The following is a 16,114-nucleotide window of genomic DNA, read 5'->3' as shown; positions in this document are numbered from 1 at the left end:
CCAACCAAACTGGCTAAGGATACAATAAAATATCTGTCTCTGTCCTGGAGAACGACGCCGTATTTGCATTTTTCAGCCCAAAACAACCCTGACGACTGAAATCACCCCAACAAAATGGGAGCTAAAAGGCAGACTGAACCAGAGCTGAAAGGTAGACAAAAACATATAATTTTTTCATTTTGACTGAATTTGGACAAACATACAAATTATAATCTTTCGTAATGTATAATCATCGGTTACAGTTTATGAATGAATGAATTTTATTCATTATATATAAATTTCACATGTAATATATTTAAGTTAAGGTTTTAAATAAACAAATAAATTTAAATAAAAAATAAAAAAATGAGTTGAAAATAATTAAAAAAAAAAAACAATATATGGACAATTTTAGGTATTAAACACAATTTAAGGCATAAAGGACACAAATACAGAAAATTAAAAAAAATGTCAAATTACAATAATACCAACTTTTAATTACATACAGATGTATTTTTAGTAATTTTTTTTTTTTCCATGTCAATTATTGCATATGACATGACGAAAAAGTCAGAAAAAAAAGGTGTTTTTACTGTGAAATCCATTAATAGGATCCGCCGTCACCCAAAGAGAGAGAGAGAAAGAGAATAAGAAAAAAAAAAAAAAGTGAGAGAGGACTTTAGACTTGTGGACCTTTGATTGGATTAAAAAAAAATTAGGTGGATTTTGGTTTATTAAATTATTTATTAGGATAATGAATAAATGCATTACTTATTTATAATTATTTTATTGGGGGAATATCTATAATTATTTAAAATATGAATACTGTGAAAGAATATTAATATGTGATAAGAAAATAAAATGCTGACTAATCCACTCTCCTTGTTGAATGTTTGAAAGTTGAAAAGGCCATGTCTGCAGTCAAACCTTTACCGCTTCCCATTATTTATATATCAAACCAAACAACACCTACTATGTATCCGTCTTCCTCCTCTGCTTCTCTGTCTGTCTGTGTGTTCATATATATGTGCATGTGTGGGTTGAACAGAGAAGTACGGTATTCACTTTTCTCTTGGGAGGTCTCCAATATATATATATATATTTTTTCTGTGGAAAAATTTTAACTTCTGGATCCCTTCATTATCTCCAGTTTCAATCTAGAAGGCATATTCTTCTATTATTAATTTATTATCATCATTATTCCTTAAATGGTCAATAGCATTGATTTTGGTTCTCTTTTCCTTGCTTCTCCACCAAGTTCTGCAGTTTCATTGGTCAAAATTTCCCTCAAAATAAATTTTCCATTCTCCAGTTCCTAATCTGCAATTGCTATTAGTTTTTCATTTTGTAAGTTATTTATTTTCAGTAGTCCAAACCCATAATCATTTCTGATTAAATTTGGCCGTACTCAGTTGTCCTGAGATTCTGATCCCCTTCTTAATACTGGGTTTCACTTGGGTAGTATCTACAGTAAATGATCTTTCCATCAGAGGGAACTTTTCTGGTGTACAAAAACAGAGTTTCTTGGCGCACAGAAACAGATTTGGGGTGTTAAGTTTTGACAGGAAAAAAGAAAGGCATGGATAGTTCACAGGGTAGTAGTTCCAATGCACCAGCGCCTTTTCTGATCAAAACATATGAGATGATAGATGATCCGTTGACCAACTCAGTGGTGTCATGGAGTCAGAGTGGCTGCAGTTTTGTTGTGTGGAATCCACCTGAATTCGCTCAAGATTTGCTTCCCAAGTACTTCAAGCACAATAATTTCTCAAGTTTTGTCAGGCAGCTTAATACTTATGTAAGTATTTGCCTTGTTTCGATCTATCTGCAAATTGGTATCGTTTAATTTGGAATTGCTCTGTTTTTGACTGCCCCTGGAGCCAGTTTAGATCATTTTCTTTGTCATTTTATTAGCTATTTTAGTTCTTGTGCTTGATCCAAAGTATGGCCATTGGATCAGTAGCTTAATTATCCACTACAATAGGTTCCGAAACAGAGAAGATTAGTAGCTTACCCTTTCTCTCACGCTTGCTCAATTTAGAATTTACGAGGTTATTTTGAATTTTCCTTGTTGAAAATGAAGATGATTTTGTGCTGGAGCAGGGATTCAGGAAGATTGATCCTGATCAATGGGAGTTTGCTAATGAAGAATTTATAAGAGGACAGAGACATCTTCTAAGTAATATTCGCCGGCGAAAGCCGATCCATAGCCATTCAATGCAGAACCAAGTTAATAACTCCCCAATGACAGAAACAGAGAAAAGGGAATATGAAGAGAAAATTAATCGACTAAAGCACGAGAAGAGCTTGCTTCAGCTGGAGCTACAGAGACATGAATCCGAGAAGCAGGCCTTTGGGTGTCAAATTATGTCATTAGGTGAGAGATTGCAGGGTTTGGAGCGTAGGCAGATTCAGTTAGTTTCTTTCTTGGCTCAAATTGCAAAGAAACCTGGATTTGCCTCCATTTTCATGCAGCAATCAGAATACCATAGCAAAAAGAGGAGATTAATTGAACATGATCCTTTCAATGTCGATCACGACATGGAAGAGAAGGAGAGTTTGCATTTTTTGAAAGACTCAAAGTCGAATGTGGAGAAGTTGGATTCATCCATAAAATGTATTGAAGATTTCTTTTATGGAGCAGGGGAAGCTTTTACGCAAGATATGCAGGATTTCGCCCTAGCCTCGCAGCCTTCACCAATTATTTTTAGAGAGCCAAATGCATCTTCCATAGATGGAGAAACTTACTCCCCTAGATCATATCAATCTTCACTGCATTCTATGGATCTTCCGTCATCTCCTGAGCTACCTATATGTATCGATCACATCAATAGCCCGAAAACTCCACCTCAATCTCCACAGTTTGATGTAAACTGCAAGCCTACCGGCAGTGCTCCTGTGGTTGAAGCCGTAAAAGAATCAGAATCAGAATTGGAGACAACAAATTCGTCTACTCCCACGGGAGGAGCAAATGATCATTTCTGGGAATATTTCCTTACAGAAGCTCCTGGTTCTACTAGCACACAAGAACTCGATCCTGGATTCCATCGAAGAACAAGTGATGAGAGACGTTGGTGGAATGCAAACACCATAAATGATCTTACAAAACATATGGAGCACCTTGCCCCAACTGAAAGAACTTGATCTTTGTTGTTCTTGGTTGATTCTTGCAAAATTGCTGCTAGCCTTTCCTAACTTGGTGTAAAATTAGGTTATAGAAGACGTGGAATTGTTATAGTCATTGTAGATTGCAACTATGCTAGACGTTCTTCCTTTTTTTTCTTATCAAATTTTGGGAGTGAGTGCCTATTAGTTTGATGTTGCCGTAGCTTACATGTACGTTTGGGGGCAGCTTTTGGTAAATATGGCAATTGAATGAAATTTTAAAATAAATAATAATATGACTTAATACATAAATTTTAAAATATGACTTACTTTAAAATAAAGTAATTATAAATTTTTTTAAATTTGCTTATCTTTTTAAATATATAAAAAAATAATACCATATGATCTAATTATATCTATTTTATCTATAAAGATAATGTTACAGGTATAGATAATTAAATCATTTAGCATTAACAAATCAAAAGAGCAAAGAAATGGTTTATTTAATAAAGCAGTTAACTACATCAAAAAACAAATAAGAAAGTTTATCTGATTTTTCTTCATTCCTTTGCGCTCTAGGCGTTTTCCAGTGCCGATCTTGCGGCTTCTCCTGCCTTTACTGGGCAGGGGGGGCTTCATTGAAGAGAGTCCTTTATTAGGATCTGAGTTTGATGTTATTGTTTGCTGAGTTTTCTTTGCATGCAAGTTCTGAATCCCATGTTGAGATATGAGGGTTATTCGGTTGTTTTTCAATTGAGCCTCTTGAGACTAATTGATTGATATTTTTAGGGGTGACGTTCCTTATGGAGACGCTATCGGTGCCATCTATAGGCACCTAGTCCTTCAACGGCTTAAAGGAGCTATAACTGCCTTCCATTGGTCTACTTGGGTTTATTTGTCAGTACATCAACTCAGTTTGGAGATCGATTGGTTTTTGTTTATAGGCTTTTTTGGTTTGCTCAACTTTATGAAGAGTTTATTTATGGTAAGAGATCTTAATCAGTAGGCGATAGGGGTTTAAATCACTCTGAAACTGTATGAATTTCTTATATTATCTTCCGTTAAGGCTACTAGAGTGATGAGTGATAGAATGAGTTGATTTTTCTCTATCTTCTCTTCCCTCGGAGTTGTCCAAAACTTAAGGTTCTTAGTTTTGGGCCCTTGGCCTTATTTTTCATAATCTTAGTTGAGTTGGTCATTTGAGCCCTTTTAGTAAAAATTATTTAAACTTAAATGAGTCTAGGATTCAGCTTATAATCTATGCTCTATTTTCAAGATCTTTAATGGATCCTTACTTTGTACTGGGTACAGGCCTTATTCTTGCAATGACATTTTATATATCTATGGAAAAAAAAAAAAGAAGCGGTTTCTTTGAATCTACGCTTTTTGACAACAAAATTGGAAAGGACAGTCACGCCCCAACCAGAATCTACTACCAGACGCTTTCCATATGTATTTGTATTTTTTAACATCAGATCTCAACCTCCAGTGCTCTTGGATCTCTCTCTCTTGAATTCCACGCCATTCTTCAGGTCTGCTCACTTCATTGCCTCTTCTTTCTTTCTTTGAATTTTCCATTCTTTAGCGATTCTTTTCATTGCTTCTATTATTATCATTGCTCCCGATGTTTGCCTGTTTGGTCTCTGAGAAAACCCTAAATTATATTTTCTAGTGTATAGATTTTATGTTGTTATTGGGCATTTATTGTCTCGGCATTCGAGCTTGAGTTCTGAGAGATTTGGCTGCATATGTTTGGAACAGGTCGTATTTTCAATCCAATTTCTCTCTCAGTTCATTGGTCAAATACTTCGATGGGTTTCGAGTTTTGGATTTGGAAATCCCTTTCACCGAATGCTGTGGCTTAGCATGACATGCCATTATGAAATGTCTGTGTTAACTATTGAAATTTGAGAGTGATGATTAGCCATTAGGTATGTGTGTGTTGGCTTGATTTGGAGTATGTCGATGGCTTTTAGTTAGATTACAAAGGGAGATGGTAGAGAGTTGTTTTGATAATAAACGAGTAAAACGACAGGTTGAGTACACTGGAGTTAATTACAATTCTAGTGAAATTCAAGGTTCACCTATTCGCAGAGATCCTTCATTCTCACGCTGGTGCGATGAAGATGGAAATGTTCATTTTGAACGTCAATTAGAAAATTCTGATGGAAGCGTTGAAGGCTTTGATTTTGAGTTGCCTTTTCTTCCGTCCGACAAGTTAGAAGTGTGCACTTGAATGATAGTAATACCATGGATCAGGAAATCAATATACACACCATGGATCATGAAGTCAATATACACACCATGGATCATGAAATCAACATACACAACAGAGGGAAAGACAAAGAGAATTATGTGCCATTTGATATTGAAAATGGGTCTCCCAAGGAGATACGACCATCAAATAGTAGTGATGATACTGCTGATTCTTTTGGTAATCATGAAAAGTTGCCACTGAAGACTAAGAGCCCTGTGTCTGCTGCTGATGTGTTGAAGACTCTGTTTTTTATACTTGTTTGGTACACTTTCAGCACATTTTTGACCTTGTAAGTTCATCTTTTACTTTAAGTATGAGATGCTTCCTTCATGTTTTGCGATGCACATATATTTATTTTCATTTTTCCCTGCATGGTATTTGTTGGTTTTTGTAGGTATAATAAAACTCTCTTAGGGGATGATTTGGGAAAATTCCCAGCCCCATTACTGATGAATACCATCCATTTTGCAATGCAAGCTGTTTTGTCAAAGTTTATCACATGGTTTTGGTCTCATAGATTTCAACTCAGTGTTGCTATGACATGGAGGGATTATTTTATGAGAGGTATCTTAGTACATTTATATTCTCTTTTGCTTTATTGATGTAGCTTAATAATTATTTTTCAATATTGCAAAACAAGTCGATACTTTTCATTTAATTGCATTTTCATTTTTTTTTAATTTTGTTTTATAAGCTTTGAGAATGAAGAACATAGGCTTCAGCTCGGGGCAGGTTGGTGTTGAACCTCAAGTAACAAGTTTTCTGCCTAGTATTTTAGTTTGAAAGTGATAAGAGTAGGTGTACTCCTTTTTCATCTGTATTGAGAAGAAATAATTATTGCAATGACATATTAGACTTATAGGGCTGTATTTTTGGTCTCCGAATTGTTGTTAATCAGAAAAGTTAAGAGGTAAAAGAAAGTGTAGTGCTTCAACCTTTCATTGTGATCATATCTTATGGGACAACGTGAAAAGAGAAACGAGGCTCTTTTTGGTTTTGCTGTGTGAGTAAATGCTGCATTACTGTCAGGGATCAGAGAATAACTATAATGTACAATAACGATTGGTTGACTATTCTTCTGTCTTGAAACAACATTGTAAAGAAACTTTAATTTAAGGCATGCCAAAAGATTCCCCTCCCCCCGCCTTCTCTTTTATTTATTTATTATAAATTTCTCTAGACACATCCTTATATGGATTTTGCAAGTTTCCATCCCCAATACCTTTGTGTCTGTATTTGGCTCTGACACTTTGGTCAGATAATAGTCTGTGCGAGAAGAGGATCAAGTGAAATGTCATAGTTTTTTTAGGCCTATTGAGAGCAAGTATGTTTGATTCATGTAAGTGTTTTCTTTATAGAAATTATGAACTGTGAGAGATAGTCTAAGGAGTTTGTACAATCTAATGGTAGGGCACTGAAAATGTTCCCGGTTCTTATTCTTCACTGTCGTTGAATTCTTTTTCTTTTTCATTAGCATTTACTGGCCTTATAAATCTTTCATGATCTTATGTTACAAATTTTATTACGTTTAGTCTCCTTAGTTCCAAAGCTCCAAAAACTAAAAGTTGTCTTGGTTTAATTCTGAATTTCTAAAATATCGGACTAGCCATATGTTTTTGTTCATTATTCTGAAAGGTTCCTAATTTTAGGCCATTTGTGCTAATTAAACTTGAATTACTCTTCTTTCTTGCTTCATTATAAATCTTGAAGTGCCAAAACCTTTTGAGCTTTGTTCCCTTTGACAAGCCCTTTTTTTTTTTTTTCCCTCAAACAGTATTTGTGGTTGAGAGCTTCCAAAAGACCACCATTCCTCATGATTTCAAATCAAAATCAGCATTCAAATTTAACCAATTTAATCTATTTCAACACAACATGATTTCTCAAAAAAATCAAGATCATATATTTTTTATCATCCAAAGATGCTAACTCTATAACATATATTATTATTATTATTATTATTATTATTATTATTATTATTATTATTATTATTATTATTATTATTGTTATTATTATTATTATTATTTTATAGCATCTCTCTTTGCATTAATTTTAAATGCTCTATAACTAAAGATTTTCAAGTCTTTTATATGATTTGCTGTGAAATTCTGTATAACTTGTTTAATTAACTTTTCTATCGACTAATGCTACAGATGGACTTTCCCTTTAACAGTTGTACCAACAGCTCTTGGAACAGCATTGGACGTTAACCTGAGCAATGCATCCCTTGTTTTCATCTCTGTCACATTTGCCACAATGGTTCGTTCTGTTCTCCATACCTAACTGGATATACAGTGCAAATTTGTAAATGTGGTGCTGCTAATTTTTCTTATACTGTCTTACTTATCAAGAACTTTATTTTGTTTTTAATCTGCAGTGTAAATCTGCATCTCCTATATTTCTCCTTCTATTTGCTTTTGCATTCAGGTGAATGTCTTGCCAACTGATCTTCTTGTCCAATCTCTTAAGTTCTGTGCTGTTGATATGCAAGTATTCTATCCACCATTTTCACTCCCCATCCCCCCTACACAAACCAACACAACACCCCCATCTCCTTCACATAATGGATGTGTCATCATATAGTGTTCTTTGAGTAGCTCTATTAACTTTAACTTCATTGTTGCTCGGTGATTCTGAAGTTTATTTATTTCATTTTCAAGGTTATTGAAACCATGATGATGTATTTGCTTTCAAACTGAAAGGGTTGAAATTTTTCTTCAAAAAGTCAGCAATGAGGTTTTATTTTATTTATCTTTTTTATAATGCTAAGTTATTTGGGATATTTAAGCTTGCCTCCCTTCTCACCCTTGATTTTGCAGCGAATTAAGATTCCTTGGCTATAGAATCTCTTGGAGAAAGTGCCAAAAAAAAAAAATCATCATGTGGTTTTGCACCTTTGCTAATGAAACTTTTTATTTTGTATTTTGTGCTTTTAGCACTCGGCTGTGTGTTTTCTTGTTCTTTTTATCTTTAACATGTGTGTGTATATATATGAGAGTGCACATGAGCATGCATATTTGTTTTGTCATGTCTTAAACTGTTTTTATCTAAATATCTAGTTTTCTCTATGTTGTTTGATCAGAAATAATTATGTAGTTGAATTTCATGCATCCTCCACTTAATTTTGAACTGTTTTTCTGGAAGGTTGGAGTCTCCAAGCTTTAGACTTTTGGGTATCATCTTAATAATCTCTGTTGGAATCTTATTGACAGGTATGCTCCTGGATCTTTTTTATTCTAAATATTAATTAATTATTTCAGTATGCATATGTTTGCTTCCCACGTATCACTTTCAGCTCTTGGTTTAGAACAATTACAGGACTTGAATGTCAAGGAAATATTCATATAAAGTTACACCTTTTTGTTTTTTATGCAGAACTATTAGTTGGATCTAATATAGGTTTGATTATCTTAATTCATTTTAACTTCTTTGCTCTGCATTTTTTTTCCTTTTTATTTTGCTTGTTTACCCTCAAGCACATCATCCATTTTATATGGTAAAGACAAGGGTTGCTTTTCTGGACCCTAAAAATCCTTATTCATTGATGATATAGCTTCGTTAATAAGGATTTTCTATCTTCAGTATGGAAGGAACTGTCTTCCTTTCTTTGGATTTTGATGCAAGTTAATTTGTAAAGGTATCAACTGAGAGAAGGAAATTTAGACTATTTGTTCTGTCCATGGAACCCTTATCCCTTTTGCAGATGTATGATCTCATATCCCAAAATTTAAATTAGGATCATGCTAAACACTTGGACACTGTTTCATCCAACCAGGGGCGGATTTACTTGTATAATAGTGGGGTCAATTGACCCCACTGAATTCATGAAAAAATTTTAAAATATATACATGTTAGGAAAATTCCATCCAAAAATTATAAAATGACTCACTTAAAAATAAATATCATTTAACTTTTTTTTAAAAAATAATTATATAAAGCTGAAGTATCATCAAATAAAATAAAGTTAGCCTGACTTGGTCCAATAACTAAAGGCATGTGCTAGGCTTGAGTCTCCAATCCCCTATAAAATAAAATAAAATAAAAAGAAATTTAAAAGATTTTTTCCCATATATTTGTATGATATTTTAAATCAATTAAAATTTTTTAAAAAAATCTTCTTAATATTTCATTTCAGGGAAGTATTAACTATTCTCTTAAACGTTACTTTTAATCTCTTTTACTTTCTCATATTCACAAGAGTTACAACTTTTTTCCCTCTCTCATCTCTATTTTTTAATTCTCTTTTTTCATTCTCCATCTAGTGGTTTTGTCTTTTTTTTTTTAATAATTTTTGTGAGAAACTCAATATAATTGTTTTAAATATGGATTATATGTTTTAAATAAAGGAAAAATCACGAGGAGAAGTCTTATATATCTATTAGTTTACCTGCGTTTAAAATTAGTATTGGTATTAATTATTATAACTGCAAGCATTGAAAGTGTATTTTTTTGCAGTAAAAATGCTGAAAAATCGACTGCTGAATCGAATTGGAGATTAATTAAATTATTGAATGATTATTAAGAAAGATATGTTTGAAAGAATTGATAATAAAGAGATCATGCAATGCTTGCAGAAAATAAAAACTTGTCAATAACAATTATAAATTTAAAATTATAGTGAAAATTTGTTATTTTATGAAATTATTTTCCTTTAATTTTAATCTATTATTGTTATATGCTGAAAATTTTCATGCATTATTTTTTTTTTCTCTCGATAGATAATTGATTGTTCTATATGATGTTTTTTTATTTGAAATGAGTTAAAAAAAAAAAAAATTGACCGCACTGATTCAATTTCTTGGCTCCATCTCTACATCCAACACTCATACTGAGCTAACATAACACAAAAGATGACAACAACAACAATGATAACTACTTGTTTTCTTAGCTATTATCTTTAGTGGATGACAGTTTCTATTACTACAATTTTTATGACTAAAATTTTCTGTTCCAAATCTGAAGCATGCTTTTTCTCCCGTATTTGTCATTTTGCTCTTTTTCATCCATGCTTGTATGTTTTTTCAATTAATTAATTAATTCTTTTATCCAGTGGCAAAGGAGACAGAATTTGAGTTTTGGGGATTTGTGCTTGTTATGCTTGCTGCTGTTATGTCTGGGTTTCGCTGGTCCATGACTCAAATTCTTCTGCAGGTATGATCTGATTGGTATTTATTTACATTATGGAGCCTAAATTATTAGTGACCCATACTCTTTATCTGATTTTTTTTTTTTTCTTTCTGTCTCTTGGAACTTGATTTCTCAATTTGGTGATGCATGGCAATCCAAACTAACATAAAGAAAGAAGAATATGGTAGGTTTTTTTTTTCTTTTTGGTTCCTCTTACCTATTTGTTATTATCATTTTTGCAATCCCTATCTTATTGCTGTTGGGTTTATATACATTATTTATATGCTTTTAAAAATGTGTTTGCAGGAATGATTCCAATTATTTATATGCTTCTTAAAGTGCATTTGCAAAAAATGATTTTAGTAATGTTGTTTTGGGCTGTAAATTGAACACCCCCCCCCCCCCAAACAAAAAAAAAAAAAAGTCACTTTGCTTATGAACAGGAAAGTTCTTTGAGCAAGGTAATAATTTAATCTCAGTTAATCTTTGTCAGTAAAGGATTAATATATATTCACAATTTAAGGAAGGCAGGTTGGTTTGCTGTCTCCATTCTTAATTGCTTTTGTAGTTGATGTCTTGAGTAGGATGATTGATACAGTGCTCAAAGGGAATTGATTCACGGTGTCAATCCAATTTATTTCTTAACTACTAGCCTTGACCAACTTATATCCTCTATTTATTTTAAATTATTTTTTTTTATCGAGTTTTATACTGTAAAGGAAAAATAAGGTGCTTTTTTGTTCTTTTCAGGTTTGAAAAATCCACTTACATTGATGAGCTTTGTGACTCCAGTGATGGCAATTGTAACTGCTCTTTTTTCTCTTATGTTTGATCCATGGTATGAATTTAGAAAGAACAGTTACTTTGATAATTCTTGGCACATTGCGCGGAGCTGCTTCTTGATGTTTTTTGGTGGAACACTGGCCTTTTTCATGGTATGAGTCCAGGTCAAACTTTTTTCTTTGGCATTTTATCTTTTCCTTTTTATCTTTTTTTTTTTTAATTTTTATTTTGTGGATTGGTGTGTGCTTGGTAGTTTGAATTTTATAAATTTCTTGAAAAATGAAGATCAGATTTTCAGTTGATATTCATTTCATGCTGCAATATTGCTCAAAATATAAAGATGTCGAGGGAATGAGTCACAATATGAAGATTTAGGGGAAGGCAATAGAAGCATAGAACAAAAATTAAAAGGTGGCGCAACAATCTTTGAAAATAAATTTGGTCTTATGCCAGGAAGATTGACTATGGATGCAATTTTTCTCCGGAGAGGATTGGTTAAGTATCATTGTATCAAGCAATCATATGATACTTATTGATCTAGAGTAGTTATATGAAAGAGTCCTGAGAGAGGTTCTATGGTGGATTCTAGAGCAGAAAAAGGTATCTATTCTATAAAGGATTAAAGTTGTGGACAGATATAAGGGGTAGTCATTAGTTTTCAAACAGTCTAGGGTGATATGGTAGATTTTCTTATCATTGTTGGATAACACCAAGGACTGGTCTTAAATCCTTATCTTTCTCTTTGGTGGATGAGTTGAAACACATTTAAACAATATCTTTGTGGTAAATGATGGTTGCCGATGATGTTGTTCTAATAAAAGGATCTTGATTCAGGGGATTATCAAAATGCTAGGGTTATGGAGAAGCACCCTAGAGAAGGTCTCAAGTTAAAAAGAACTAAACAGTGAGTTTATGCGATGCATTTAGCTATGGAAGGTGGAACAAGAAAGGTTGGGTTAGCATAGTTGGCTTAGGGGTCTTGCAAAGTACAAGCACACATTTTAGATACCTAGTACAAGTATATTAAAAGCAAAGAGGATGTCAGTTGTAAGTAAGGGTAAAATATGATGGGTGAACTGGAGAAGTGCAATAAGTTTGATGTGATTGCAAAATACTAGTAAGTTGAACTTAAGTTTTATTTAAACTTTATTTGCTTATGATGTATGACAATGAGTGTAAATTTAATTAAAGATAGACTATGTTATACAAGGTTTTATTGGTAGTGAAGAGGATGTCAACCATCAGGTTAAAATATGATGGGTGAACTGGAGAAGTGTGATATGATACGAGTCTGATGTGATTGCAAAATACTAATTAAATTGAAGGAAAAGTTTTGCAGAACTTCTATTTGACCAGTTATGATGTATGACAATGAGTGATGACTAATGAAAAAATGAACACAAGATTATTGCAGCAAAGATGACAATGCTAGGATGGATGTGTAGAAATATAAGAATTTGATAAGCAATGAATGCATTCATAGATGGTAGAGGTCAAATGCGCTGGTGAGAACAGTTGGGCATATTGAAGTTGCAGCCAAAAAGAAAGTAAGAGGCAAACTTAGGGTGATGCTAGGAGCAGTGAAAAAAATATTTAGTGATCCTAACTTCTGAAGATGTAGCCCTAAATTGAGTGCAATGAAGGAAAAAAAAAAATCCATGTAACTTACCCCATCTAGTTTGAGGTTGGATATAGTTGAGTTGAGATGGGTAAGTTGTATTTTTCCTGGTCTAAGATTATGTCATTGAAGAAATTAACCTATTCTTTGATGTTGCAGGTTTTAACGGAATATGTTCTTGTTTCAGTAACTAGTGCTGTCACAGTGACTATTGCAGGTGTTGTCAAGGAGGCTGTCACCATATTGGTATAAGCTTTCACTACATCATTGTTCTTTTTCTTGATTCATGTAAAAAATGTTGGCCTACCAAAAACCATTTTTGTTCAGTCTCACTGGCTTGACTTTTGTTCCTTTTTTTTAAATGGTGATATCTTGTTTTAGTGTCTCCTTCATGTATGAACTATTCTTTGTTGCCATACTATGAAGACAAAAACTGCATCATATTAGTAACAGAGGTTTATCTACTAGATATATGCTTATGTACAATCCTTTTTTTCTTTCCTCATTGATTTCCCATTAGCTTTGTTACAATCCTGCATTTTAACCTCGGTCTCAGATGTTAATTGCATTACTTATAATACTTTATGCTCATTGCTGTACTATTATTTTAGCAATCCTTGATGGTTTTCAGTTTTGGTAATAACTGCTTATTAGGAGGCTCCTAATGCCTAGGTAATTAGGAAATAATAGACCTAACAATAATAAAATTCCTAAAAACTAAAACTCTTTAAATTTCCTAATTTTACATTGAATACAACTTCTAATTCTAATCGTCCTATATTGCATTTCTAGCACTCACTAACAGTTGTTCTGAATATTTATTATGCATACCAGGTTGCAGTCTTTTACTTCCATGACAAATTTACATGGTTGAAAGGTGTTGGCCTTTTAATCATAATGGTGGGCGTGAGTTTATTCAATTGGTACAAGTAAGTCATTAATCAGTGCAGTCTTGAACTGATTTAGTATTTCTTGTTATCAATCCATTCTTGAAATAATTTAGTATATCTTGTTATCAATTGATCCATTTTTTTCTCTATAGTCAAGTGAAGTTTGTTTCCATATTTGCTTTTCTTGGTCTTTAGTTGTTTTTGCAGATTTTAGCCACAGGAATGTGTGACTGAAATTTGACATTTAGACTAAGAAATATAGAGAGGCCTTTGGTTGATTCAGTCCTGAACACTTTTGTTTTCATTCTCAAGTTTCAAAGGCATATCTTGATTTGTTATTACTAGAAAGGAAAGTTGTCCGCTTCAGTTCCAAATATAAGTGGTTTTCTTGGTTCTTTAGTGCTGCATTTGACTTTTTGAATGAAACTTAAACAGTTGCATTGATGTCAAATATGCAACCTGAACTGACCAATTACAAATCTGAATTTTCTGGTTCAGGCCAGTTCATGTTAGTTGGTTGTCACATTTGAGTAGCTGGAGCACTAGTTTCTGTACTATACTAACTGGTCAAGCCAACTATTAGCATATATAATTTGTTCATGACTTAATTTTGTTGACTTATTTTTCTGTATCATTCTCACCATGTCAACATAAAACAAGCCATACATTATTTCTCCGTTTGCATACTTGACTGAATCAGTTAAGCAGAAAACCTTGATCTGTCTTGAAGTTTGATTCTGAATTTCTGACTGATGGAATCCATTTTAACCTTAAATGAAAGAAAGATGGAAGAGTGTCACTGAAACCATTAATAAAGAACCAAATCCCTTGTCAAGTCGTGGAACATTGAAGGAAAGGATACAATATATCTTGCAGCTTTGACTCCTACATTTGACTTGGTCTTTCATCCTAGATTTTACTCTCATCAAAGTCGTACGTCAAATTAGTCGTACATTCAATTTCTATTCAATTGAAATTTTGCTAATGTAGGCTGTTTATCATATTACCGTATTTGCAATACTAATTTCATGCTTATTCAGATATGAAAAGCTACAAAAGCGTCAAATGAGTGAAGATGATGTGGCTGGTTCGCCTATGGCAAATGTTGCTGCAAAATATGTTATACTTGAGGAAATGGATGATGATGGTTAGAGCTTTTGCATTGAGTGAGTCTCTTATAGTTCCTTCAACAGATATTGTCACTATGCAATTTGCAAATTCCGGCTTATTACTTCTCATCAGCTTTATTACTTGAAAAGTTTTTATGCCGTTCACATTGTTTTGATATGTTGTTTTCTGCACTAGCGTATTGCAATTTGACATTTTGAAACCTAAGAGATGCTGGTGAAATTTAGGTTGGTTGTTGGAGAAGCTCAAGATGAGTACTGCTGGCAACTAATGTCTATTTGCAGTATTTGCCGATTTCCTCATTGATATTTGCACTTTTCCTTGTACTTTATATTGTGGGTCAAGAAATTTTGAGATACTGTAAGGGTCAAGAATTATTCCTCGACTTTTTGCCTTGCCATGATTACAGGAGCATATTTTTTTTATCCAAAGCTTCTCAAGCTTTGGGTTATGTAGCGGGGAATATTTTGCCACTTTTGTTAATGCCTAGTCGATTCAATTGTGGGTCCTCCCCTGTCTTCCTATTTGTTGTTACAACCAATCTGTATGTGGATTTGCTTTTCTCAGGAGGAACAGTTGTTACGCTTGTTAATGTGTATTGCTAAATCAGTGATAATTGTCAGCCTAGGTTATTTTCCTGTTCTGTTATGCTTCCTTTTGTTGCTTCTGTAAATCTGTATAACAAGTTTTTGAAAATAGAAAGACCAAGTATGCTACTTTTTTTTTTTTTTTTTTTTTTTTTGGGTTTGCAGACAAGAAAAAAAATAATAATAAAAAAGAGAGCATTTAGTTGAACCAAATGATTTGGTTGACCGAATTGATTTCCTGTTAAACATCATCTATTGGAAGTGTAGGATACACGGTTTCACTAATTCAACCATGGTACTTCACTATTATTATTATTATTTTTTTTTTATTTTAATTTTATTTGCAGCCATTTAGACCGAATTTTGAAAACCAGCAAGACAGATTATATATGGAAAAATTCTTAAAGAAGAAAGAGTTGTCAGAATTTGAAACTTGACATCTTTCTTATTTTAGAAGATAACTATGACAAAATAAAATAAACTCAATTACTAAATGATTGATTAAAAAAAATAAATCTAATTATAATTGAAATTTTACCATTAAACGGTTGCGTTTTGGGCTTTCATGTCAGTATAAAAGCTGGCCCTGGGTGACACAGCAATCAATCTTCCCCTTTTTCTAATGAAAGAGTAGGTGAGGTTG

General features: G+C 33.1%; 2 protein-coding genes across 2 annotated transcripts; both read left to right on the top strand.

The window, feature by feature from the left end:
* The first annotated feature begins 934 nt into the window (after positions 1–934).
* Positions 935–3,297, top strand: LOC110671426 (heat stress transcription factor A-4a). Its single transcript, XM_021833898.2, has 2 exons — positions 935–1,777; positions 2,083–3,297. Exons 1-2 carry the CDS (start codon positions 1,559–1,561, stop codon positions 3,121–3,123), a joined length of 1,260 nt encoding a protein of 419 aa, XP_021689590.2. The 5' UTR covers positions 935–1,558; the 3' UTR covers positions 3,124–3,297.
* Positions 3,298–4,415: 1,118 nt separating this feature from the next.
* Positions 4,416–15,527, top strand: LOC110671411 (probable sugar phosphate/phosphate translocator At1g06470). The gene is given in 13 exon segments (XM_021833881.2): positions 4,416–4,616; positions 4,846–5,306; positions 5,309–5,630; positions 5,736–5,905; positions 7,512–7,597; positions 7,716–7,765; positions 8,483–8,550; positions 10,389–10,489; positions 10,637–10,649; positions 11,216–11,400; positions 13,026–13,112; positions 13,701–13,795; positions 14,797–15,527. Coding segments are annotated over 12 exon segments (1,518 nt in total). The 5' UTR covers positions 4,416–4,616; positions 4,846–5,077; the 3' UTR covers positions 14,909–15,527.
* Positions 15,528–16,114: the final 587 nt, after the last annotated feature.

This window comes from Hevea brasiliensis, chromosome 9, assembly GCF_030052815.1.
Source record: "Hevea brasiliensis isolate MT/VB/25A 57/8 chromosome 9, ASM3005281v1, whole genome shotgun sequence".
Classification (NCBI taxonomy): Eukaryota; Viridiplantae; Streptophyta; class Magnoliopsida; order Malpighiales; family Euphorbiaceae; genus Hevea; species Hevea brasiliensis.
This window is presented reverse-complemented; position numbering and strand designations above follow the sequence as displayed.